At 39.7% G+C, this 25,807-nt stretch overlaps 2 protein-coding genes across 5 annotated transcripts; one reads left to right on the top strand and one right to left on the bottom strand.

Annotated features, from left to right (window-relative positions):
• Window positions 1-4,347: 4,347 nt before the first annotated feature.
• LIAS (lipoic acid synthetase) lies at window positions 4,348-20,569 on the bottom strand. 3 transcript variants are annotated; one of them, XM_027597871.1, is made up of 11 exons: window positions 20,432-20,569; window positions 19,025-19,197; window positions 17,606-17,699; window positions 16,362-16,442; window positions 14,088-14,244; window positions 13,944-14,001; window positions 11,893-12,021; window positions 9,692-9,837; window positions 7,905-7,975; window positions 7,002-7,113; window positions 4,348-4,857 (listed from the first exon to the last, which is right to left on the bottom strand). In XM_027597871.1, exons 1-11 carry the CDS (start codon window positions 20,474-20,476, stop codon window positions 4,802-4,804), a joined length of 1,122 nt encoding a protein of 373 aa, XP_027453672.1. In that variant the 5' UTR covers window positions 20,477-20,569; the 3' UTR covers window positions 4,348-4,801. The 3 variants fall into 3 exon arrangements, 2 of the variants coding, with proteins under 2 accessions (XP_027453672.1, XP_027453673.1); XR_003520623.1 differs by lacking the exons at window positions 4,348-4,857; window positions 9,692-9,837 and having other exon boundaries at window positions 7,035-7,113; XM_027597872.1 differs by lacking the exons at window positions 13,944-14,001; window positions 14,088-14,244; window positions 17,606-17,699.
• Window positions 20,570-20,621: 52 nt separating this feature from the next.
• Window positions 20,622-25,083, top strand: RPL9 (ribosomal protein L9). 2 transcript variants are annotated; one of them, XM_027597873.2, is made up of 8 exons: window positions 20,622-20,722; window positions 21,173-21,219; window positions 21,306-21,421; window positions 21,918-22,013; window positions 22,992-23,124; window positions 24,316-24,396; window positions 24,618-24,732; window positions 24,995-25,083. In XM_027597873.2, the coding sequence occupies exons 2-7, from the start codon at window positions 21,174-21,176 to the stop codon at window positions 24,722-24,724; spliced, it is 579 nt and encodes a 192-aa protein (XP_027453674.1). In that variant the 5' UTR covers window positions 20,622-20,722; window position 21,173; the 3' UTR covers window positions 24,725-24,732; window positions 24,995-25,083. The 2 variants fall into 2 exon arrangements, with proteins under 2 accessions (XP_027453674.1, XP_027453675.1); XM_027597874.2 differs by lacking the exon at window positions 20,622-20,722 and adding an exon at window positions 21,025-21,042.
• Window positions 25,084-25,807: the final 724 nt, after the last annotated feature.

Genomic DNA, 25,807 nt, shown 5'->3' with positions numbered 1-25,807 from the left:
TTAAGCCTTCTTTCTGCCTTCTGAGTCCAACACCACTTTGCCCCAAAGGAAAGCCAGCGAGTCAAAAGACTGTCTGGACTTCCAGTTACATGTGTTGAATTAAACACATGCACTATTTTCATTCTCTCCTAAATGAGAGAATGAGCCCTTACTCGAGCTTAGTTACCAACATGACAGTAAAGGAAAAATAAGATAAAATGGCAGGAAAGGAGTGAGAAAGCTAGAAACAGACAAAGAGAGTGAGAAAGGAGGCATGCATGGATGAGAGATGTCAACAAATGCTTAGGTGGAAAGCAACGGGAACCTAAGTAACTTAGGAAGAGTGAGCAGAAACATCAATGCCCATGTAAGGGACTGTTTCTTGATGTAGGTAAATGGCTCCTTAGAAGATCTCAAGGAGGGGCGCCTGGGGGTTAGTTAGTTAGTTAGTTAGTTAGTTAGTTAGTTAGTTAGTTAGGCATCTGCCTTCGGCTGGGGTCATGATCCCAGGGTCCTGGGGTCGGGCTCCCTGCTCAGCGGGGAGCCTGCTTCTCCTTCTCCCTGCCCATGCTCTCTTTTCACACTCTGTCTCTCTCTCTCTCTCAAATAAATAAAATCTTTAAAAAAAAAAAAATCTCAAGGATTGGAAGCACCAGGTATCACAGAGGATGGAGCCTAAGTGTGGGGTGGAAACAGAGGACTTCTGTGGAAGACCGTACATGTAAGGAAGTTCGTTGCACCCGGTCTCTTTCCTGCCTTATAAGAAGAAACTACCTTTCCCACCCCTCACTCTCATAGGCTATTAGAGGTTTATTTTCAGGAAGCCTAGAGTCAGAAAGTTTCAGACATAGGGAGGGTGTTAGTGAGATGCCATCCTGGAAACAAGTGAACTAATTAAAAGGCTGCACGCTGAACAGAGACCCACACCCCCCCTATCATCCTCCTTGCTGTTCTTCACCCGGTTCTGAGAAAGTCAGCCCCCAAGTTGGTAACCCTTAAGGCTATTTAAAAAAATATTCTTTTTAAACTTGAATGGCTTTAGAGAAATAATCCAAATATTTGGGAATTCCTCACTGAGGAATCCAGCTCCCCCTCCCAAACACTACAGGGGGGCTCCCCCACCCCAGCTTCCTGGCAGCTTGAGGGCGGCTCATCACTCAGTGGGCATGTGCCGCCAAGGATCACGAGATAGTTGAGGAGACCCTTCAACGCAAAGGGCAGAGATAAAACAAAGGAAACAGAGACAGTGCTCAATGTGGAGAAACACAACTTCAAAAGACTAGTTATCCTCAGAGAGAAAAATAGAAGAACTTGCAGCTAGGAAACAAGAACAGGATGCTATTTTAAAAAAAAGAAGAAGAAAAAGGAATCATCAGAGAACTCTTGAAAGTGAAAATGCGGTGGCCAAAATTTTAGCAAGGGAATCGTTGTCAGAGGAAATTTTCATGGAAGCCCAACTTAAAATAGATTGAAATGGTATTTTATTAGCACAAATGTACGTGAAAGCGTGTGTGGCTGGATCCTCAGGGGGATGAAGGGCATGTTCTCACATCCCTCTCACGGCTGGTCCTGTTACTTTGTTCTGCTTACATTCTGAATCCTTCTTTGGGATGTTGTTCCCATTTTTCTGCAAAGCCACTGGTGCGCGTGTTTGTTAATGTAATACCTCTGATACTGATAATATCTCTGAAGTTACATGCTTTCAGCTTCAAGTAAGAGAAACTCCTATTCAAACTGGTTTCATTTTTTTTTAAAGCCTTCATTTATTTGTCAGAGAGAGAGAGAGAGAGAAAACAAGCAGGGGGGAGGGGCAGAGGGCTTCCCGCTGAGCAAAGAGTCCGATGCGGGGCTCGATTCCAGGACCCCGGGATCATGACCTGAGCTGAAGGCAGACACTTAACCGACTGAGCCACCCAGGCGTCCCAAACTGGTTTCATTAAGATTTTATTTACTAGAGAGAGAGAAAGTGAGCACGTGAGAGAGCACAAGGAGGGGGAGGGGCAGAGGGTGAGGGAGAAGCAGACTTCCCACTGAGCAGGAGCTCCATGCAGGGCTGGAGCTGGATGAGGGGCTCAACGCGGGACTGATCTCAGGACGCTGGGATCATGACCGGAGCAGAAGGTAGAGGCTCAACCGACTGAGCCACCCAGGTGCCCCAAAACTGGTTTCATTAATGAAGATATTTATTATCTCACCAAACAGGAAGTGGTTTTCAGGGTTGGCAGATTCAGTGGTTGGAAAAGGAGCTGGGACTCTTGTATTACTTGATATCTTAAAAACCACGTGCATTTATCACTTTCATTTCTTTTTTTTAATTTTCTTTTTTTTAAAGATTTTATTTATTTGACAGATAGAGACACAGTGAGAGAGGGAACACAAGCAGGGGGAGCGGGAGAGGGAGAAGAAGGCCTCCCGCCGAGCAGGGAGCCCGATGTGGGACTTGATCCCAGGACTCTGGGATCATGACCTGAGTCGAAGGCAGACGCCTAACGACTGAGCCACCCAGGCGCCCCTCGATCAAGAATTTTTATATAGACCTCCTGTCATGTCTGTGCATTTAAATGTGCTTATTAATGCATCATTGTTTAGGAAGGTCAAAGTTCTGCCCTGGCTTTTTAAGATTCCGGCCTGTCCATTCTTGTACAGTTGTGCAAGGGAGTATATCTCTACACACGTTAACCACACTCAAATGTCCAGCAAGACCCAGGTATTCGGTCACATGGTCTAGTCACAGCATAATGGCCAGTTATGTAATAAGGAGTGAAGAAATAAATTCAGAAGATAACAATTTGTGATTCCACTTTTTTTGTTGTTGTTGCTGTTTTGTTTTTCAAGATTTTATTTATTTGAGAGAGAGCATGAGAGAGAAAGCTCACAAGCAGGGGAGGGGGTAGAGATCCCACTTTGGGACTTGATCCCAGGACCCTGGGATCATGACCTGAGCCGAAGGCAGACACTTAGCCTACTGAGCCACCCAGGCGTCCTGTGATTCCACTTCGAAACAAACATTTCCTGCTACTCTTCTTTCAAGTTTTGGCACTAAGTTTAACTGGAGAGTATCCTGAGATTGCAAGAGTAGGTGTTTTAAAATTTTGTCTAATTCACTATTATTTCACCCTATCAGTCAGTTTTCTTGATACTGTGCTGCAGCTGACCAAAAACTGCAAAAGTCATCCATGACTCCCAATGCCTCATTTGTACCAAAATAGTTTCATTTTATCATTTGCGTTTTTAGATACAGTTCCAAATATGTAACTGTATGAAACTAACATGTATTTGCACTAATGAAGTGCTATTTTAATTATTTTACATTGAAATCCATAAAAATTTCGTTAGACAAAATTCTGCTGCTGCTAAAATGTTTCATTACCATTCACCTACATTGTGCAAAATTAGGAAATATCCAGATTATGTCACAGAATCAGAATCTGAAAAGTAATCCATTCTTCCTGTGAAAAAAGATTTTTGAAAGCTTTATTTTATTCATTTAAGGGTTTTATTTTTAAGCAGTCTCTACAACCAGTATGGGGCTCAAACCCACAACCCTGAGATCAAGAATCATACGCTCCACTGACTGAGCAGCCAGGCGCCCCTGAAATAACAGATTTTAAGGAGGGTGGTTGCCTGAGATGTTTAAAGTTGGGGTAATTTTACAAAACAAAATTTATTAGGATCTATAAAGAAAGCCAAAGTATATATGGCTCCTTCGAGTTAAATTAAAATGTAACTCATGTTCAAAGTTATGCATTACTTTTATAAAAAAAAATTAGTTCTCCTATTTGAAAATTCAAAATCAAACTGGCCTTCTACATTACATATTTTATGATTTTAACCATCTAAAAACTTCCTTTGCAAGAATGTAGTAGAAAAACAGGATTTAGAGTCAAAAGATGAAGTTGAATTCTAGTACCTGGGAAAGAAAATCCTCCTCAGGTCATTACCATCGCATACAACCCCCTCACCGGAGTGGTGTGAAAAATAGAAGGAATCAATGGGTTAGTACACGTGGATGTAGCAAACTACTGTAAAATGAGGGTTGACACCCTTTTTCTTAGGTTCTACTTCCCTGTCTTCGGATACCATCATGATCTTGGTTTCCCCGAGGTCCTACCCAAGTAACTATTGTGAAACTATTTTGCAGGTCTGAAGCAGTCATCCCAATGTAAAGAATCAACATGCAAACTCGTCAGCCTTTCTAAATTATTCCAGCGATGCTGCAGTATTCTGTAAAGGACAGATGCCGACTGTAAGGAAGCAGATCACAGCCTCAAGCTGTTTCTGTTCCATCACGGTATGTCATTTTTCACAAGTGAAATGTGACGATGATGTACAGGTAATAGGATTGGAAGCTTTTCTAGTAGTTTTTCATGTATTTTTATTTATACTGTTAACAGTAAAACTCTTAAAAGATATTTTATGATTATATCACAGCAAGCAATTGTTTAATAGAACAAAGAAGATACGCTAAAAGGCAAGTGAATTACTTAATTAAATATGCACAGCTGTCGACGTGTTTTTTTTTTTTTATTTATTTCAGAGAGAGAGAGAATGAGAGATAGAAAGCACGAGAGGGAAGAGGGTCAGAGGGAGAAGCAGACTCCCCGCCGAGCAGGGAGCCCGATGTGGGACTCGATCCCGGGACTCCCGGATCATGACCTGAGCCGAAGGCAGTCGCTTAACCAACTGAGCCACCCAGGCGCCCTCAACGTGTTTCTTAAAACAAAGAGACTGAGGTATGTCCACTGGAGTCAGGCATTCTGGTACCACTCCTATTAGCCATTGGAATCAGATATTCACAATTCATGTGATCTTGAAGGTCTTGTTATATTTGAGAGGACTTTTTTCTTTTAGCCACTAGATTTTTCAGGAAAAATTCACCTATTTAGGAAAAATGAAAACATATTACTACCAATTTAACGTAAATTTCAGAATTACACTTCAGTGTTTCCCTTCTATTTTTTAATTATTTTTTTAATGTTAAGGTCTACACCCAATGTGGAGCTTGAACTTGCAACCCTGAGATCAAGAGTTGCATGCTCTGCTGACTGAGCCAGCCAGGCACCCCATTAGCTTTATCTTTTTTTTTTTTTAAGTAAACTCTACCCCTAATGCTTACAAAAAATTTTTTATCATTACAGTCTCTGTTATTCTTTCTAGTAACTCAACATTTTAAAAGGGTAACCCTATCGTATCTACGTACTGTTTCTATTGTATTGTATGCTTTTGAACATTTATTCCACTTTATGTGCACTATCTATTCCTCACCACTGACAAAGTATTGCTGTTGGCACAATTCATTTCAGAGAGCAATTCTGCTACATTATTAGCCTGGATCTGATGTTTATAAAACAGACCTCATTGCAGTTGAGCAGACTCATCTGATGGAATCCCTTTAGCTTATTCCCCTCTAGGGAAGCAAGAGCTCTTCATTTATAATGGGCTTTCTCCCCACCCCCTCAGTTGTGCCTGAGCATTAAGATAGCTGCTTAGAGGGGGCACATTTCCTTTTCAGGTCATTAGGGTTCCATTTAGTCTCTCACTGTTACAGCACGGCTCAGTGCTTATTGGCAGAGCCCAGCACCGCAGGCCTGGTTTTATGAGCCTGATGAACTTTGCTATGTCATCTTATATACACGTATAACTGCAATGATCATATGTGTACCACAACCACTAAGAATCCCAAGGTTCACAACCCAGCCAAGTAATGGAGAGTTATCCATGCTCCTCTAGACCTTATCTAAATCTGGCAGGAGCAGAACCAACATTACCAGACCCTAACCCATCATCTGAGTCTAATGCTCTACATAGTAGATCTTTTATTAGTAACTTTAAAAGCATTAAAAAGTTCATAATTCACTTTCTTATAAATGTTAAAAGTTTTCCTTAAAAAACAAAATAAAAACTCCTTGCAGGTGATTTTACTTTACTCTAACCACTCTGGAAGCTGATGTTAGTTCTATTCTTTACAGAGGTTTTCAGCTTGCCGGCAGAATTCTTCTTGCTTGAAGAATCACTTTATTGGCTTCCAAAGCCTCCACATCCTGTGAGTCAGTGTTGAATCAAAGTCTTGGGTTTTATAACTAGGATAAGCTGTTGTTAGTTCATTGAAATGTCCTGAATTTCTTTATAGGAACACACTGAACATCACTAATACATGAACATTAGTTTTTACCAATAGAATGCATGCCTAATTTAAATATATCCATGATTTAAACCCAATATATAACACAATCATCTAAAAGATCATTTACAGTAATCATGTAGTTTGGATTGATCCAAAAATAACTGCTTATTCTTCAAGATATTATAATTGTTATGTCCAACTGACAGGGAAAACATAAACATTTTTTGGATTAAATTCAGGCTTCAGATATGTTCTCATAGACTTTTTGATGGCCATTATCACATGACTTTTTATCCCTTGGAAAAGGCTTTTCTTTTCATAAGTCAGCTCAAGCTATTGATCAAAATAAGAGCTGAAATTACAAAGGTGAAGAACTGCAGTGTAGCTAGTAAAAACAGTAACAATTTCTATAAGGAAAATAACCTTACGAATTTTTTTCCCCGTTGCCTCTGGGAGGAAAACCACAGAGATATTAAGAGAAACAGCAATGCAGTCAAACAGCTACTTCTCAGGATTTAAACTGATCTGAAATTAGGAGTTTAGAGATGCAGCAGGCATGACAGCGAATGAATATACATTTTTCAGAAAACCACATTATATACTTAACTGGTATTTTTCACTTCTGAATAACCTACTATTGAAATCCACACAAAGAATAAGCTGATTCTTCCTGCTTTCGTCACAGTAGCTGAGCTAGAAAGGGGGAGCGGATTCTTTATTTAAAGGAAAAAACAGGCTTAAGAGAAATTTTTCCTTAACATGTCCTCTATGGAGCAAAGTTCCTAAGGAAGTTCCAGAAAAAAACTTATTTTTTCCTACAAAAGGCAACCACAGCTATTATAAATTTAACATGGAAAGTTATGGTCTAAATAAAACCATGCCCTGCAGTCTAACTTACCTGCTTTATATGAAGAACGCACCAGAGGGCCACTAGCAGTGTAATGAAATCCAAGTTCATTTCCTACTTTTTCCCAGTATTTGAACTTTTCAGGAGTAATGTATTCGTCAACCTACATTTAAAGAATTCATTCAGATAGATATTAGAATTTCCCTAAATCATTGTGATTCTGTAGAAAATCTATGCTCATGCATTCAGGATGGTTTTCACTTCAGAATTTACCCAATTGCCCAGAGGCTTTTCTCCTCTCTTTCCGCACAGACGACCTGTCTACTGGTTACTGGGCCCCTCTATCAGTACTCGATCACGGGGAATTAGAGAGGAGGGAAAACATCAATTTTGTAGTACATTAACTATTCCAAAAGATGAGAAAGACGAGATTATCTATAGAGATTACATATCTGTATTACTCCTTCACTGACTAACAGGTATAATCAAGAATTAATCACATCTCTAAGGTTCGTGAGGACCAGACTTCCATGTCTTGTCTCGTCTTTGGTGCTCAGCCCTGTGTCTGGCACACAGTCACTACTCGACAAAAGGTTCTTGAACGAACGAATGTCCAATACAGAAATAAGAAGACTGACTTTTCCTTTTTACTTCACCTCTGGCTCTCATGTCACTCTAAAACAAATCACAAGATGACCAAGTGTGAATGAATGCCATTTCCCAACTATTTAATTCTTTTCCTGTACATTCACTGAAGTCGTACAATTTTCAGGGCAGCAAAAAAAGTGCCAGTATATCTGTTGGCTTTATGCAGATAATAAAAAGGAAACTGGGACTTGGAAATATACAGGGAACATTACACTAGAAAGTCAGCAGCTTCTTAATTGTACCTATGGACGACAAAGATCTAATTCAAATTACCAGTGAACGTTCGGTAATTCAAGATAGCAATACCTTAAGGTGGCGCTTTGTTGGTTGCATATATTGTCCTAAAGTCAAACAGTCCACATCGGCTTCACGAAGTGCTGTAGAAAAAAGGCACACATTACATTAACAGATTGTTTTTAAAGATTTTTTAACTTAGAAAAAAAATTTATTTTTAACTAATCGCTACACCCAAAAGGGGGTACGAACTTACGATCCTGAGATCCAGAGTTGCATGCTCTATAGACTGGGCCAGCCAGGCGCCCCAAGATTTTTTTATTTTTAAGTAATCTCTACACCCAAGGTGGGACTCAAACTCAGAACCCTGAGATCAAGAGTCATATGCTCCACAGACTGAGGAAGCCAGACGCTCCATTGGCAGATGTTTTTATGATGCTGTAATTGTAGATTTAAGCATAATTTCCCTGGGCATAATTTTACTGCAGAACAGTGTGAATTTTACACTGTCCCAAAACCCTGATGTTGGGGAGTAAGACTATATCTATCCATTTAAAAGTGCCAGGGAATATGAAAAGGATTGGAAACATAGGAATGAGTAAGACAGTCATGAGGGGCTGACAGAAAGAAGGACAAATAACTCTAATACTATGGAATAAATGCTAAAATATGGGTTAAGGGTACTTCGAGCAGGAGTCTGTTGGGCAGAAAAGAGGAAGGGAATGGTATACAAAAGGCCTGAAATCACTCATATTATAGACCAGACATGATGTACTCAGTTTTAGTACCTGTGCAAGATATGCTTGGAGGATGTGATTTGACCTCTCATGTATCGGAATCTTTCTAGTACAACTGTAATTTTACTCTAGTAAAGAGGAGCTTTTTTTTTTTTAAAGATAAATTTTATTTATTTATTTGACAGAGACAGCGAGAGAGGGAACACAAGCAGGGGGAGTGGGAGAGGGAGAAGCAGGCTTCCCGTCGAGCAGGGAGCCCGATGCGGGGCTCGATCCCAGGCCCCTGGGATTATGACCTGAGCCGAAGGTAGGCACCCAACGACTGAGCCACCCAGGTGCCCCAAGAGGAGCCTTTAATTACTATTTGCACTTGTTACCCTTAGAACCAATAAATAACTGCAAGTAGGTAAAGGATCCTCATGTAAATAACAGGGTTTTTTGTTTTGTTTTGTTTTTTACAATTTATAAAGCCCAAGAATCATAAAGCAGATGGGGTTATGAGACTAAGATTCAGCAAAGTCCAAAGCACATCATATTATGTGACGTTACCAGTAAGCTCTTCCTCAAAGGCCTGGCTTCATCTTATTCAACTTGTCACTGCCTGTCAGAGCTCCTGGTACCTGGCGGGCTCTTAAAACTATGCAATAACTAAATAAGAAATCTGGATAAAATATTATTTTCACTTGATTAAAGGGTACGGAATAAAATGGGATACAAAGTTCATATCCTTTCTGCATAACATTCCATAGTGTTCTAAGAAAACATACTTCTGGGCGCCTGGGTGGCTCAGTCAGTTAAGCGTCTGCCTTCATCAGCTCAGGTCATGATCCCAGGGTCCTGGGATCAAGTCCGTGTTGTGCTCCCTGAGCAGCGGGGAGTCTGCTTCTCCCTTTCCCCGCTCTCCCTCTGTGCTTTCCCTCTGACAAATAAATAAATAAAATCTTAAAAAAAAGAAAACTACTTCCTCACTTTTTATGCTGCTATTATAATCATATTCTGTACTTTGTTCTTACTGGCACTTTCGCTGAGACTATGGAGGAAGCATAACACGGCCTTCAAAATGGAGTTCCTGCTATTACTCAAATTAAATGAAAAAGAGTTTTCATTTTCCAATTTCTTTACCTTTCATTGTTGCATATATTTGCTCATCATTTTCGCCTAAGCCCAACATTATAGATGTTTTAGAAATCACACCAGGCCGAACCTCCTTGGCGTGTTTCAGTACGCGCAGAGACTGGTTGAAATTGGCCCGGGGATCACGAACTTTCCTTGAAAACAGCAGGGCTGTTGTCAGCAAGAATAACCACAAGCTCAACTGAGTACATAGTTATGCAAGCAAGTTAAAAGACCGGGAAAGGACATTCTGGACATTATATTACATCATGTCACTCAATCCTAGCATTTGTGCACAAATATCTAGCTGTGACTTTTGTGAAGAAAATCAGGCTTCACTGGGCCCCATAGTTCTGTCTACTTTTAAAGCCTTTCAAGCCCAGGGCAGAGAAAACTAGAATGGAAGTAATTCGGTTTATGAATTACTCATTGAGAAACCAAAATTCGAAGCCGAGAATGAGTGATTGTAAGGGATAGTCAAGAGAGAAGAGAAAAAAGAGTGGAAGAAAATCTCAATACCGAACAAAGGAAAAACTGTTTAACATGTACCCACATTTCAGAGGTCTGAAACTTTTATGTTCAGTTCTTTTCTAAAGACCAAGCTGCCCTCTGCTGGTGAGTATACGACACTGACATCTCTTAGGTAAAAATGCATGGTTCTGGAATTTTCACTGGAAAGGATAATGTTTCTTAAGTGAAACCAGGGAAATTGGCACCCACTGGTGGTAGTATCATGAGAAATGACAGCACTGGAATAGGCCGTGTGTCAGACTTCAACAGCAGCCAAACCACCACGTTTTAAATGGCGAGAAGGCCAAAAGGAAGGAGTTGCTTCTCAGTTGACGTTAATCCAGTATATGTCTGAATCCTAATGCACTTTTATTTTGTGTAACTGACTTGCTGTTATTTTTAATCAGAGACCAGTTCACAGGAAGAAAGGAAACCAATTTGTGAATTTAAAAATAACCACAAAACCCGACAATACCGAACATAACTACTCTAGAAAGTATTTCTCCATTGGCTTTGTTATGCTCCCTAATGTTTATGATTTAGTGGAAAGGCTGGTTATTGTTTACCATACTTTTTTCAAGTTCTATAATACAGATAATGTGTAGCAGCTATTAAGATCACTGCCAAATATACTTTACTAAAATTAAATAAACATGTTAATCTTGCCTGAAGGTTAAATTTTCATCTTTCTGAAATATGAATATGATCATTAATGTGGCATAACAATCTGTAAATTTTCCTATTAACGTTATTAGAAAGAATAGTACCTACCTTTTAAGAGATGGAAGATACATCTGAAAGATAACAGTGTTCCTTTTGTATCACTTATTGCATATTTTAGTGCCAAATGTATTTTTTTTTTAAGATTTTACTTCTTTATTTGACAGAGAGAGACACAATGAGAGAGGGAACACAAGCAGGGGGAATGGGAGAGGGAGAAGCAGGCTTCCCGCGGAGCAGGGAGCCCGATGCAGGGCTCGATCCCAGGACCCTGGGATCATGACCTGAGCTGAAAAACGACTGAGCCACCCAGGCGTCCCCAGTGCCAAATGTATTTTTAAAAATCTTTTCTTGGGGCGCTTGGGTGGCTCAGTTGGTTATGCAACTGTCTTTGGCTCAGGTCATGATCCTGGAGTCCTGGGATCGAGCCCCACATCGGGCTCCCTGCTCAGCGGGGAGTCTGCTTCTCCCTCTGACCTTTGCCCATCTTGTGCTTTCTCTCACTCTCTCTCAAATAAATAAATAAATAAATAAATAAATAAATAAATAAATATTTTAAAAGTCTTTTCTTTTTAGAATTACAATCAGAGTTGTTACTCTTCTATAATTTTTTATTTTTGAAAACCGTTCTTTGAAAAAATAACTCATCGGCACTTGGCAGTATGATACTATTTAAAAAAAAAAAAAGATGCTCATGATGTATATGTGCACCAAAACATACACACATGCACATAAATATATACACTTAGGTTATGGTAATTGATATTACTGGGTGGAAATATTACGGGTGATGCTTATGCGCTTTTTGTTGGCTACATTTTCTGATTTTTCTATAATACGTATATGTTGCTTTTGTTAAGAAAAGAAACAGAGCTCATTTTGTAAAAGTCAAATAGAAAGTTCTCCCCTGCAAAACATGAGAGAAGATAGCAGATTCTGGCCCTCCAAACTTGCCAATGTGACTCTGTACATGAAATCACCTCTGTAATTCTGGAACTGTTTCTACATTATGTGCATACACATCCAATCCTGACAGAGCAACTTTTTCTATTGCTTTTAGATCTCCTCTGAAATCAGGGGTGAGACATTCCACAAGAATTTTTGGATTCCTATGAGGGAAAAAAAATAAGTATCAAACTGAGGCAAAGAATTCACATAACTATTGCTCAAAACAGAAATTACCAGTACTCGTTTGGTATCAGTTTCAACAGTTATCTTTAGAATCTTGCCAATCTGGGAATCATGCTTTAGAAAGCATGAACATACAAATGTTCATATATAAACTGTTATATGAAAAACAAAACAAAAAAAACCCTGAACATCAAATATTACATACATAGCGGTTACAACAGATCTGCTTGCAAATAATGATCAGAAAAAATTTTGAGATTAATAGATTTATACTTTATTGAGCAGTATTAAGAAAATAAGTTGCTCGGGCGCCTGGGTGGCTCAGTTGGTTAAGCAACTGCCTTCAGCTCAGGTCATGATCCTGGAGTCCCGGGATCGAGTCCCACATCAGGCTCCCTGTTTAGTGGGGGGGTCTGCTTCTCCCTCTGACCCTCCCCCTCTCATTCTCTCTCACATAAATAAATAAAATCTTAAAAAATAAATAAAGAAAAGAAAGTTGCTTAAAAGAATTCAAATATAAACATTAAAACATGAAATATAAATTTTTTTTTATTCTTTGGAAAGTAAATTGGGACAATTGTTTTTTTCTTTAAAGATGTTATTTATTTATGTGAGAGAGAGAGAATGAGAGACAGAGAGCACGAGAGGGAAGAGGGTCAGAGGGAGAAGCAGACTCCCCACTGAGCAGGGAGCCCAATGTGGGACTCGATCCCGGGACTCCAGGATCATAACCTGAGCCGAAGGCAGCCGCTCAACCAACTGAGCCACCCAGGCGCCCCTACATTGGGACAATTCTTATGTGAATGCAAATAGTACTTGATTGCTTTAATTCTGATTTCTTTAAAAATTCATCAAATAGTGACATCCTCCTTTCCTCAGGCAAATATTTCACATGTGCTGTGGGTTTTAAAAACTGTTTTCTGAGTTGCTGAGTCATAAGCTTTGCTTAAATGAAATACAAGTTAAACATTAATCTTCTTATTTATATTCTGGCTATATCTATGCATTCAAGCATTAAAATGTGAACTAGGTCATAGTGCTGTTCCCTCTGACAGCAGTAGAAATGACTAGGACAGCTGATAAATTTTTTCACAAACCCAATGGCAAAGTTTCTGGAGCTGTTTCCTGAGAGAACAGATGTAAAAAGGACCACATACATACCCTCTCATAAGATAAAAGAAAGGTTGAAAGAACATAGCTTATAACTCACTGTTTTTTTAATTGTAAAGGTGAAACACATCAGTAGTTTGTGAAATCAATTTAGTGAGTTGCAAACAGAACTTTTTAAAGTAAACTATTAAATAAAATAGAAAACACTAGGGGAATCATTAAAAAAAGCATCTACTAAGTGCTAGGTGCTCAACTAGCACTAAGCTGTAGGAAGCAAGCATAACTCCTTTTTTAATGCTTTTTAAATAGATGGAACTGAATATTAATAAAATGTGGATCATGGGTAAATTTCCCAGGGCATATGAATATGGATAAAATCTATATCAAGCATTGCATACTTTAACAATGTGGGAGCTTATCTCATTCTATATACTTCTAGATGATGATTTATTCAAAATTAGTGCCGGGAAGACTGCAGTGTTATACATCTCTTAAAAATTACTCAAAGTTTAAACTGACACTCAAATATGAAGGACAGGTTCTATGGCCTAAAGGTCCGTTAAGTCTTTGCTGCTGAATCCCTAAAATTTTATGCAAATATGTATCTGTATGTTTGAATATACTTTTTCTGGAGAAAAGACCACATAATTTCCAGGAGGTTATCAGAAGGGTTTATAATCCCCTAAAAGGTTAATAACCTCTGCTTTAAGGTAAACACCTTAAAGAAACTGAATTTATATGGGCTAAAAAAAAGTCCTCAAATTAGACAAGCAAATGCAAAAACAAGTACCTTTCCTTTAAGTATGATACAGTCTTTGCAAAATGCTCAGCTCCTCCATCAGGCAAATCTAGAAACAAAAGAGTCCACTGCTCAAGATGATGTCACAACTTATTAAGGGCCAATTTCTGGAAGAGGCAATGATGACGCACTAACCATCTCGATCCACAGATGTCAAGACAACATAATCCAGACCCCACTCTGCAATTGCCTTTGCAGTATTGTAGGGCTCACTGGCATCCAGTGGAGGCGGATTTCTTGCAGTTTTCACAGAACAAAATCTGCAACCTCTTGTACATGTGTCACCCATCAACTAGAACAGAAATGTTATAATTTAAATCACATAGATGGATGACCCGAAAGAACATATGCTGACAGAATAAAGCAAGTTACAAAAAATGAATATAGTTTGATTTTGCTTATAGGAAATTTGAAACATTCAAAGGTAAACAAAATACAGTTAAGAAATACAAATATATGTAATAAAACTGGAAAGAAAAGAAAATGTATGGGGTGCCTGGGTGGCTCAGTTGTTAAGCGTCTGCCTTCAGCTCAGGTCATGACGCAGGGTCCTGGGATCGAGCCCCATCATCGGGCTCCCTGCTTGGCAGGAAGCCTGCTTCTCCCTCTCCCACTCCTTTTGCTTGTGTTCCCTCTCTCGCTGACTCTCTCTCTGTTAAAAAATAAATAAAATCCTAAAAAAAAAAAAAAGAAAAGGAAATGGTAAGCTCAGGATTAAAAATGGTGTTAAAGGAGGGGCGCCTGGGTGGCTCAGTTGGTTCAGCTCAGGTATTGATCTCAGGGTCAAGAGTTCAAGCCGCATGCTGGGTTCCATGCTGGGTGTGAAGCCTACTAAAAAAAAAAAGTTAAAGAAAAAAAAAAGGTGATGGGATCAGGAAAGGATGTACAGGGAGGTTCAAAGATAATATTAATGTTCTACTCTCAAACTGGAGGTATCAGGCTGTCAACTATACTGTTACTCTTTAAAACCTACATATAGTTTATAAAGATTCTTTTGTACCTATTTGATATTAATAAAAATGATTTTATTTTTTTAATGATTTTAAAGGAAATAAAATATTCAATTAACATATCAACATGTAGGTCTCTGTAGGAGTTAAACAGAAGGCGCAGCTCCTTGTTAAATAGATGAAACAGAAAACACATAAAATCTGCTTCCTTTGGCTTATTCTTCAGGACACTGCTTCTGCTGCTACAGGTAACTACCATGTTCTGGCTCCTGCCAAGCATAGCCATTGCAGATGTTCTGGGGCCACTGGAGTTTCAAACCTGCAAAGTGATGGGTTGAGATTTTGGAGGAAAAAGCTCCTCTTTATGTTTAATGCCCACCCCCCCGGGGGAGGGGGGTGAACTCATTGCTATGGTCCCAACATCCCATAGGGATTTACTGAAACAATGAACTCTTCCCAGAAACCAGTCATGAGTCAGTGGGGAAGGGCCAGGCAAGGGATGAAACCAGAGATTTCCATCATGGAGTGTTCAAAATCACTCCTTCCTTCAAGAACTGAGGTTCTATAACTTGGATAAGCTCCGCAGCTGGCTCTATTTCATAAGAATCCTTGGTTCCTAAGGTAAACAGCCTCCTACTGGTACAACACAGACATTCCCAGACAAGTATGAACTTTCAGTTGCACACAATTAGATTTAACCCCAATACCTCAATCTCCAAGCCCCTCTGGATAAATATGGTAGTGTGCACAGTTAATACCAATTCTGACTCCACCATATTAAGATTATACATCTCACTCTTTTTCATTTAACTTGCAGGGCCCTCCTACTGAGGAGGGGGGAGCTTATATCTCTACATCCACTGCTGTTCGGCTTGGCCATGTGATTTACTTTGGCCAACAGAATGAGAGCAGGCATGACCAAGCAGAGGCCTCAAGTGTGCATGGATGGTTTGCTTGCTCTCTGGTGCTTTCCATTCTTCATGATAAGAATATGGCTTGGAGACCTGCTGGTCTAAGGAGAATAAAGCTCTGTGGAGCAGACCTGAACCCTGAGACCTCAACCTACTTCCTGCAGTCCATTTTCAGCCCCCTCAAGAGCAGCTGTACCCCAGGCAACTGAAGGGCCATGAGAGAGAAAAATAAATGCTTATTATTGTTTAAGGGGAAAAAGTTAAGCAATCATGAATAACATTTACAAAAATTAACAGAAGAGGTATCTCAATGCAGCACATGATTAACTGTCACATACATGGAAAAATCAGTAATAGATTTATTCAGAGAAGGATGAGAGCGTATCAGCCTAGATTATTTTGTCAGGTTTTTTCTCTCATATTTCTCATAAATTCATATGTAACAAAAAATCTGGCCAGAGATTCAGAGTGCACATTTTTAGGAGAAAGACGTAAAATATCCCTTTCAGTTTCTAGACTAAAACTCTATTGGCTGAGGTTGTTCTTACCATGATTGTGGCTGTGGCAGTGGCGTACTCCCCACCTCCCCAACATTCCCCAATGTTGGGACATCGAGCTTCCTCACACACCTGTCAGTAAAAAGGAATGGAATACAATCAAGTTGAAAATATTAACCAACTGAGCAAATTAGTCATCAGGCATTTTAAACTGTCCATTCTTTACAATGTATTTATGAAGAAAGTCACTATTCAAAAATGCTGTTAAACTGTCAAACTGTATATATATTAGGATCCCATTTTTAAATTAAAAACAATAGGAATGGATATATTTTATACGTGCAAAGAAGGTCTGGATGGAAATATGCTAAAAAATAAAAATGGTGTAGTTAACGTTTGCAATTGCATATATTATGCTTCACATTTAACATTATATTCTTTCCAATAAGCATGTATTTAATTTGTAATATAAAACATAGAAAAAACCTCTCATCTCCTACGTTGCAGGGGAAAAAAATCTTTTTTTTTACTATTAAGTGTGAAATTAAGAAATATTAATTACCTTTTGTTTCTTTTGCAAGGAAAATGATTTAAAAAAAATTTTTTTAAGATTTTACTTATTTGTCAGAGAGAGAGAGAGGGGAGAGCGAGTGCACGCACAAGGAGGGGGAGCAGCAGGCAGAGGGAGAAGCAGGCTCCCTGCTGAGCATGGAGCCCGATGTCAGATTTGATCCCAGGATCCTGGAATCATGACCTGAGCTGAAGGCAGACACTCAACCGACTGGGCCACCCAGTCGTCCCTAAAAAAAAAATTTTTTAATTTTAATTTTAAGTAATCTCTACACCCAACATGGGGTTTGAATTCACAATCTCAAGATCAAGAGTTGCATGCTCTACCGACTGAGCCAGCCAGATGCCCCGGGAAAATGATTTTTAAATGTATTTCCAGGGGCACCTGGGTGGCTCAGATGATTAAGCGTCTGCCTTTGGCTCAGGTCATGATCCCAAGGTCCTGGGATCAAGTCCCACATCGGGCTCCTGGCTCAGCGGGGAGCCTGCTTTTCCCTCTGTGTCTCCCCATGCTCATGCTCTCTCTCTGTATCTCTGTGTCTCAAATGAACAAACAAAATCTCTTAAAAAAATGCATTTCCATTACTGATAATAATGCATCCCTAAACATCTTTATTCACTTTCCTTGCTGTTTTTGATATGTGTTTTATTAAATTTTAAGTTACACATATGCAGAAACACTACAACTTTTAATTAAGAGGGACATTTAAGACTTTGAAACTTACTGTATGGAGATTCAAATTCCGCAATGTATTTTTAAGTTTATTGTAATTTTTCCCCATGGGAATCTCTGTCTTTAGCCAAGGAGGTAGTCTTAACCTGAGGAAAGCCAAACATAACTATCCATTAACAAATATGTTCCCAAATAATCACACAGCTTTGAAGTTACTTTGCTCTGTAACAATTCTTAGTGCAGAGTTTTTTTTCCACAATCCTGGGGTTAACTCTTACAATTTCTGTCATAAGAGTAAGAACAGAGACTCAAATTTAGGTTTGTTTAAACCACTTCAGAAAACCCTCGTAATTGTGTCTAACAGAGCACTATGCTCATGTCTACCTCTTGCAAAGTCACAAAGTAATGCTATCTTAATGAAAGAATGAGGAAGTTTTTGAACATCTCATTCCCCAGTGAATAATACTGACAAAAGTTCTCTATTTGTTCAGAGAAAGGAGAGATCCCACAAGTGTTCTTTCTGCTCTACATTCCAAATTTATGACGGTTATTAAATGGAAAAAAAATCTAAACATTGGAGTGAAGACTATGTATCCTCAGGTTCCCCCTGACTTACATCCACTTGTGAACTAGAAGTTGTTGGGTAAGGTATCTCCCAAAACAATTTGTCCTCTCTGCGAAATTCCCTCATCATTCTTTTGAATTAAGGCAAAGTATCCATAGGTCATATGTACATTGAATAGGAGAAGCAACAAGTTAGATCATCAATACCCAGTAACAATGAAAAATTTATCAAGATCAAATCGACTAGAAGCAAGGTGATGTTTGTTCTCTGAAGAAATTTTATGCTGAATGCACAAAGGGAGATGGTAGTATAGGATGGCTAAGTCCTAGGAAGACTGAAGAAAAACTGTCAAGAGGATTCCAACAATTTCAGCTATTTACCTGTTCTATGTCTGTTATCTCTCTCTCTTTCTTTCTCTTTTTTTATTAACATATAATGCATTATTTGTTTCAGGGCTACAGGTCTGTGATTCATCAGTCTTACACAACATACAGCGCTCACAACAACATACCCTCCCCAATGTCTAGCACCCAACCACCCCATCCCTCCCACCCCCTCCACTCCAGCAACCCTCAGTTTGTTTCCTAAGATTAAGAGTCTCTTATGGTTTGTCTCCCTCTCTGGTTTCATCTTGTTTCATTTTTTCCTCTCTTCCCCTATGATTCTCTGCCTTGTTTCTCAAATTCCACATATCAGTAAGATCATACGATAATTGTCTCTCTGATTGACTTATTTCACTAGCATAATACCCTCTAGTTCCATCCACGTTGTTGTAAATGGCTGTTATCACTTCTTTCTAATGATTTTTAGCTAAATATACCAAGTCTGATTAAAATTATAATCTAGGGCTTGGTTATATCTGAAAATAATGCACAATGAAGGAATTTATCTCAAAATTTCAATTACCTTTCTCCTTTCTGGCGTTTTAAGTTTCCTTTATACTCATCCCACTTGCTCTTGTCCGCAAGATCACCAGATACAAAATCTTGAAGGTCTGGTCCATTTTGTAAGAATTCTTTTTTTTTATCTGGCAAGGAACTTACTGCTCTGACTGGACTGCATAAATATCTTCCAAATACCTAAAGATAGAGTTCGGTAAGACATGTATATAGTGGGGTTTGAAATAACTTAGTTTTAACCTATTTAAATACCTAAAAAGAGAGAGTAAAACCATAGAACTGATAGAGAAATTATACTGAACAATTTTCAAGCTCTGTGTAGGAGCTCAGAATCTAGGATTAAAGTCTCTTTTTAAGAACAAACGGAACCTAAAAGAGAATGGGAGCTAAATGTTTACTGCTAGAGGTACAATAGATTTGGAAACCTTTGGACCTGGCTCACATACGTCACACTTTCATGTAACCCACTTAACTACTAAAAGTCTGTCTTTCATAAAGTTTAAACTGCAATAACTGGAGATGCCACAGCTTTCAATTTTCCACTCCTGAGTCGAGTGAAGGACGTTTAAAAGGAAATTTGCATTAAGTCTCTCTTATTTGGGCTTTGGATAGACATAGGTGTTAAAATGTAGAGGTAAGCACATTCTGCATGGAGCACTGGGTGTTATGAACAAACAATGAATCATGGAACACTACACCAAAACAAATGATGTAATATATGGTGATTAACATAACAATAAAAAATTTAAAAAAATGTAGAGGTAATGCTCAGTTGGGTTTCAGAGAACTGAAAGCAGGGAAACCAAACCTAATGTTGTATTTTCTATATTACATTCTATGTTTGAACACGGTAGTCACTCAATATACATTTGCTGACCATAAGAAACCACTGGCTTCTAGATCTGAACACAAACGTGTACGAGATAGCCAAAACACTAAAATTCACGAGTCAGTACATGCAACGCAAGAGAACCTTCAACAATTAAAAAAGAGTGCCTGTTAGGGTGCTGCGGGATTGCTACTGCATTTGATCACTCTGCCGCTAAAGGTAGAGCACAGGTTTTTGTTCTCATAGCCCAGACTGGTGTCTAGTACAAAGTAAGAGCCCATCACAAGTAGGAATTTGGCGTGCTCAACGCAGTGCTCCTATAATGCTCCAACTAATACAGGGTTCAGATCACTCTGACAGCAGGAAAAAAAGCCCTCATCGCCTGCCAGAGAGACCTACAAACCAATACCAGAGACTCTACCCGATCGTGTGTCGGGAGAATTAAATGAGATACTACATGAAAAATGTTAGATCAGCGCCTAGCTAAAAGTCAACGCTCAGTAAGTGCTGGCCTTATTATTGGGCGCTCTGAAGAGATGGGAGCCCTTCCACCCCGGCCCGCACCCTGCTCGCCCCGCCGCTCACCCAGGGCCCAACGGCGCAGGCGGCGCCCCTGCAGCGCAGAGACATCCCTCTCTTTTTTTTCTAGCAGGGTCGAGGGATCGCTAATTGCCGGGAAAGACAGCTCTACAAACCGTCGCTCGGCTTACGACAAGGCACCTGAGCCACCACTGACCCTGCGAGACTTGAGCTGCTCCGCGATTGGCTGCTTTCGCCTGGTGGTGTCGCGCGCTCATAACGCCATACGCAGGGGCCTTACGGCCTACAAGAACGTGATGACGAAAAACGTTCTCTCTCTGCCGCATCTCCTGCGAGGTGAGGTTGATTCTTAACTTTGTGCGTTCTGGGAATCTGAAGCCATCGGCTCGGGGAAAGTCACGGGCGGGAGTCTGGCGCTCGGAGCGTCTATGTTGGTTGTTCCCCAGCGTGGCGAGCGCCATATGGATCTGGTGGCCCTGGGATTCGAGCGCTGTATTGGACTTGTTGGCCTACCCCCGCCCCTCAGCCTTGCCGGGCTGGCGCCGCCGTAATAGGGCTGCTAGGGTTGCGCTGGGCGGGAGTTCGCCGGTTGTCTCATAATACCTGCTTAGGAGCTGCTCTTTCCAGGCCGGGACTCAGCGGGGGCTGCTCTCCCGGTGGGTGTTCCTGTGTCCGCCCCCGGGTTTCTGCTTGCCAGGCTCCCGGAGGAGTGGAGCTCCGCGCAGGGTAGTGCGGCCGCAAACGGGCGCCGCGCCGGCCTCGTAACCCCAGGTGTTTGTGTTTCAGAATGAAGACCATTCTCAGCAATCAGACTGTCGACATTCCAGAAAATGGTATGAGACCTGATGTTTGTGTTCTTACGTCTTTACTGCCTGCTTTGTACCTTGTTCCGAGGCCTCACAAATACGTTCTCTCGTAGTCGACATCACTCTGAAGGGACGCACAGTTATTGTGAAGGGACCCAGAGGAACCCTGCGAAGGGACTTCAATCACATCAATGTAGAGCTCAGTCTTCTTGGAAAGAAAAAGAAGAGGGTGAGATACGGGTTTTTTTTTTGACGCATTCATTGTTTCTTTGGAAGGTACTGATTTAATAGCACCGAATTTGGTTGCTGTAGGAATTAATAGAATTGACGGTCAGTGTTTTAGCTTAAAATTGGGTGTCCAAAAGTGAAGCTAGTTTTGGTGGTACTGTTTAGTGAAGTTGGGAAAACAAATTCTGAATAGATTATAAAGCTCAGTATTAGTACCAAAGTCGTCATTAGCGTCAGGGTTATATACTGTTCATACTGTACATAGACAAGTGAAGCATGATGCAACTTGAAAAATCAGTATTTCTGGGTTGACATTCCGTTGTGAAATGGGTCCTGTGATGTATAGTAGTAAAAAGTAATAATTGAGGGCTTTATATGTGGTTGCTTTAATTAGGGCTAATAGTTGAATCTAGAGTAATTCCATGAATAAGTGGATTTTTCTTTTCAAGCCGAGTTATTACTGGAAAGAATTATATGAAGTTTTTGTTCTGTTACAGCTCCGAGTTGACAAATGGTGGGGAAATAGAAAAGAGCTGGCTACTGTTCGCACTATCTGTAGTCATGTACAGAACATGATCAAGGGTGTTACACTGGTAAGCAGATTGATCAGACTGCTTCGTTTTGGAAGGGGAAGTTTTTCAGCTGTAATGTATATATGCAACATAAATGTCTACTGCAGAACATAGATTATGCCTGTAATTTATTGAGGTAGTTGGGAAAGGTGATCTTGGCAGTTTATAATGGGCATCCGTGGGTCTTTAAGATTAAGTGATAAATGTGAGTAAAGACCATATGGTCTTAATACTAGACTGATGGTGGGTTTTTTTTTTCCCACACAAAATTCACAGCTTCAGGTTGTGTGGTGTTGAGGTTTTTTGTTTGTTTTTTAAAAGAAAATGTAGCACATAGGGTAGGCTTTGATTTCTTGTTGGCATGCTGCTCCTTGAAGGCAAAGAAAAAGCTGGATCTCCTTTCTGTGCTCCTTGTCTACTTCTCTAAAAGCATATTTGATGTCACTATTCTCTTTACAACTCCCTCTCCCCCCCAGCCTTTAAGATAAAGTTCATGCTGCTGTGTCTTTGCTGAAATGCTTTTCTTTGCATTAAAAGTCAGTCCTTTCAGAGTGCACCTCATAATGGCACCCTTCAACTCCATTATAAGCCTGTTGGGTCATGTTTCCCCTATTTACCCTTGCTACCAGGCTAAGTTCCTTGAGGGAGAGGGCCTGTCTGAATTCTTGTCATTTGGTATACCTTAGTAACTCAGTAAATGTTAGTCCAGTGTCCCAAGATGAAGGGCTTTGGGGTTCTCATTTTTAAAAGCTGACATTGTTTACTGTGGTCATAGGAAATAGTAAAATAAATGCTTTCTTAAACAGTCTGTGAAAAGAGTCAAACATGTTTATACAATTTGGAAGGTTTGGTGCAGGTGTCCGTTACAGAATCTTGACAATGAGTGCTATGTGAGGACTGTTTCATTTTTAAATTATAAATAATGTAAGCATCCTACAAAATTTGAAAACTGGATTTGTCAAATTGCTCAGCTCTGCTAATAGTTTGTTTACTTGACAGGGCTTCCGTTACAAGATGAGGTCTGTGTATGCTCACTTCCCCATCAACGTTGTTATTCAGGAGAATGGTTCTCTTGTTGAAATCCGAAATTTCTTGGGTGAGAAATACATCCGCAGGGTTCGGATGAGGCCAGGTATGTGCATACCTTTTAGATACGGTTTAGAAATGTTTACTTGTGAAGATGTGTTTTGGGTTGGCTATAAATCCATGTTTACTTCAGAATTGTCCATTTTGATTATGCTTGTAATAACTCTTGGTGTTAAGGTTTTATATCATATTCGTACTGATTGTGATTCTTAAAGGCTTATGCATTGGAGTAGTTTCAGGAGGTGTTAGCTGTGTTTAATTCTCTTTGCAAACTGAGATCCTAAAAAAAAAAGTGTGAATAGTGGTTAATAACATAGACTGCCTAGGGGCGCCTGGGTGGCTCAGTCATAAAGCGTCTGCGGCTCAGGTCATGATTGGCGGGAAACCTGTTTCTCCCTCTCTCACTCCCCCTGCTTGTGTTCCCTCTCTCTCGCTGTGTCTCTCTCTGTCAAATAAATAAAATCTTAAAAAAAAAAAAAAAATAGACTGCCTAGGTTCAAATCTCAGTCTCCTACCATCCTTGGGCAAATCATCTACCTCTCTAGCTCATTTTACTCATCTAAAATTGGGAACATCTCATGGTTAAATGAGTTAAAATACACTTGGAACAGTTCTTGATAACATAGTAAACAAGCACATTTTGTTTTTTAATCTTTTTTAGATATTAGAAAGTTGTATTTATTTAAAAAAATTTTAATCTCCACACAATCCCGAGATCAAGAGTCAACATGCTCCACTGACTAAGCCAGCCAGGTGCCCCAACGTTAGAAAGTTTTAGAGCTTAGTGCTCTCTTGATGCTTGATTCCATTGGGGTGAGAAGAAAGAATTCTTAGTACGATTTAATGAGTTTACAAAAATACTATGTGGTATTAGCTATGGTTAACAGCATTTAATGGGAACCCTTATATAAAAAAGAAACTTCAGAGGTACCAAATCTAGAGTCCTAGGAATAAGACTTGATAAGAAAGCTGTGAACACCTAAATTGCATTAGCTGAATTACTGTCTTCTCGCTCCTTGACTGAATCACTGAAAGTCTTAACTACTCTGGAACAGATTCATTCAAGCAGGAACACAAGATTTTGCCCAGATTAAGTTAGGTCCTGTAAAATCAGAATCTCAAGAAGTTTCATTTGTTTTGTGGAATTGTAAATGGAATAAAGTGCTACTTTAATAAATTATATTGTACAGATTTGATTTTATTTTTACACTATGTGAATGCCTTCTCCCTTTTTTAGGTGTTGCTTGTTCTGTATCTCAAGCCCAAAAAGATGAGTTAATTCTTGAAGGAAATGACATTGAACTTGTATCGAACTCAGGTTTGTATGTTTACTATGCCTAATTATGCCTATAAAATTTTGTTTAAATCTTGTAGTTGAATACATTGTGTTCTTATTTGGTGAGCTTTTTCATTTGTGGAATTAAGTAAAAGACTACCCCAAAGATAATAGGCTTTAAGTATGGCATGTAATAAAATCCTTTTATTTTAAAATGAGTTCGGCTGGTAATGTAGTTTCCTTATCTTTTTTACTGTTAATAGCTGCTTTGATTCAGCAAGCCACAACCGTTAAAAACAAGGATATCAGAAAATTTTTGGATGGTATCTATGTTTCTGAAAAAGGAACAGTTCAGCAGGCTGATGAATAAGATCTGAGGTAGGTTCTTGCAGTGTCTGTAAGTTTCCTTACTGCTTTAGTTTCAGAGGTCTTAATTTACTAAGTCTGAAACTGGAGTTGTAATGGCAGAATATGAGTTACATTCTGGAACACAGTAAATGGCAGAATAAGAATAGTGACATGCATTTTTACTATGAACTAGTAAGTCAGAATCCTAAACTTGTTTTAAGATTATTTAGAGTAGAACTTGTTTTGGAGGGTATTGATGGGAATTGACAGATCTTTTTATTTCTTTTTACAGTTGTCATCTACAGAAACAGCAAAAGATGCCGGATGATTTTTCAGACTTGTGATATTTTAAATATGCAATAAAAGCTATACCGATTTGGGCCTTTTTCTTTCTTTTTTTAAAGATTTTATTTATTTGAGGGAGACCGTGTGAGAGAGCGAGTGAGGGGGAAGGGGCAAAAAGAGAGGGAGAAGCAGGCCCCGCGGAGCAGGGGGCCCGGTGCGGGGCTCCATCCCAGGCCCCCGGGGTCACGACCCGAGCCGAAGGCAGGCGCTTAACCCACTGAGCCACCCAGGCGCCCCTGGGGCTTTTTCTTAAACCAATAATCCTTTCGAACTATGAGGCAGTTAAACCATTCAGAAGCAAATTGCAGTGTGCCAAGAACAGTAACAAGGAATAAAACAGGAGTTTTTTCTGGTAAAACTTAATGGGAAAATTGGCTTGAATTTGGTTTTTTGAAGGAATATCAAGGGCATTTCAGGCAAGAGAAATATAGTATGAGTGACAGCACCATGTGACTGTTCATCATTGGATGTAGAACTTTTGGGAGAGATCCTGAGGGTATCTGATTTTGCAGAGGCATAAGTTTGAATATTTGTGTGGTAAGTGTGCTTGAGTCACTTGTCTGTATACCGGTAACTTGTGGAAAAAGTAGCGGAGGTGTGGCATGAAGTGATGAGGTTAATTTGTGTTTGTGATTAACGTCATTGTGTCCAAGATGCTCTGAATTTTCACTCTCTACCCTACCTCAGCCATTACTCCAGAATCTCTTAATTCTATGTGTCACACTTTTAAATGTGTTACCATATAGGACTAACTTAGTAC

The sequence above is a fragment of the Zalophus californianus genome, chromosome 2, assembly GCF_009762305.2.
Source record: "Zalophus californianus isolate mZalCal1 chromosome 2, mZalCal1.pri.v2, whole genome shotgun sequence".
NCBI classification, from domain to species: Eukaryota; Metazoa; Chordata; class Mammalia; order Carnivora; family Otariidae; genus Zalophus; species Zalophus californianus.
This window is presented reverse-complemented; position numbering and strand designations above follow the sequence as displayed.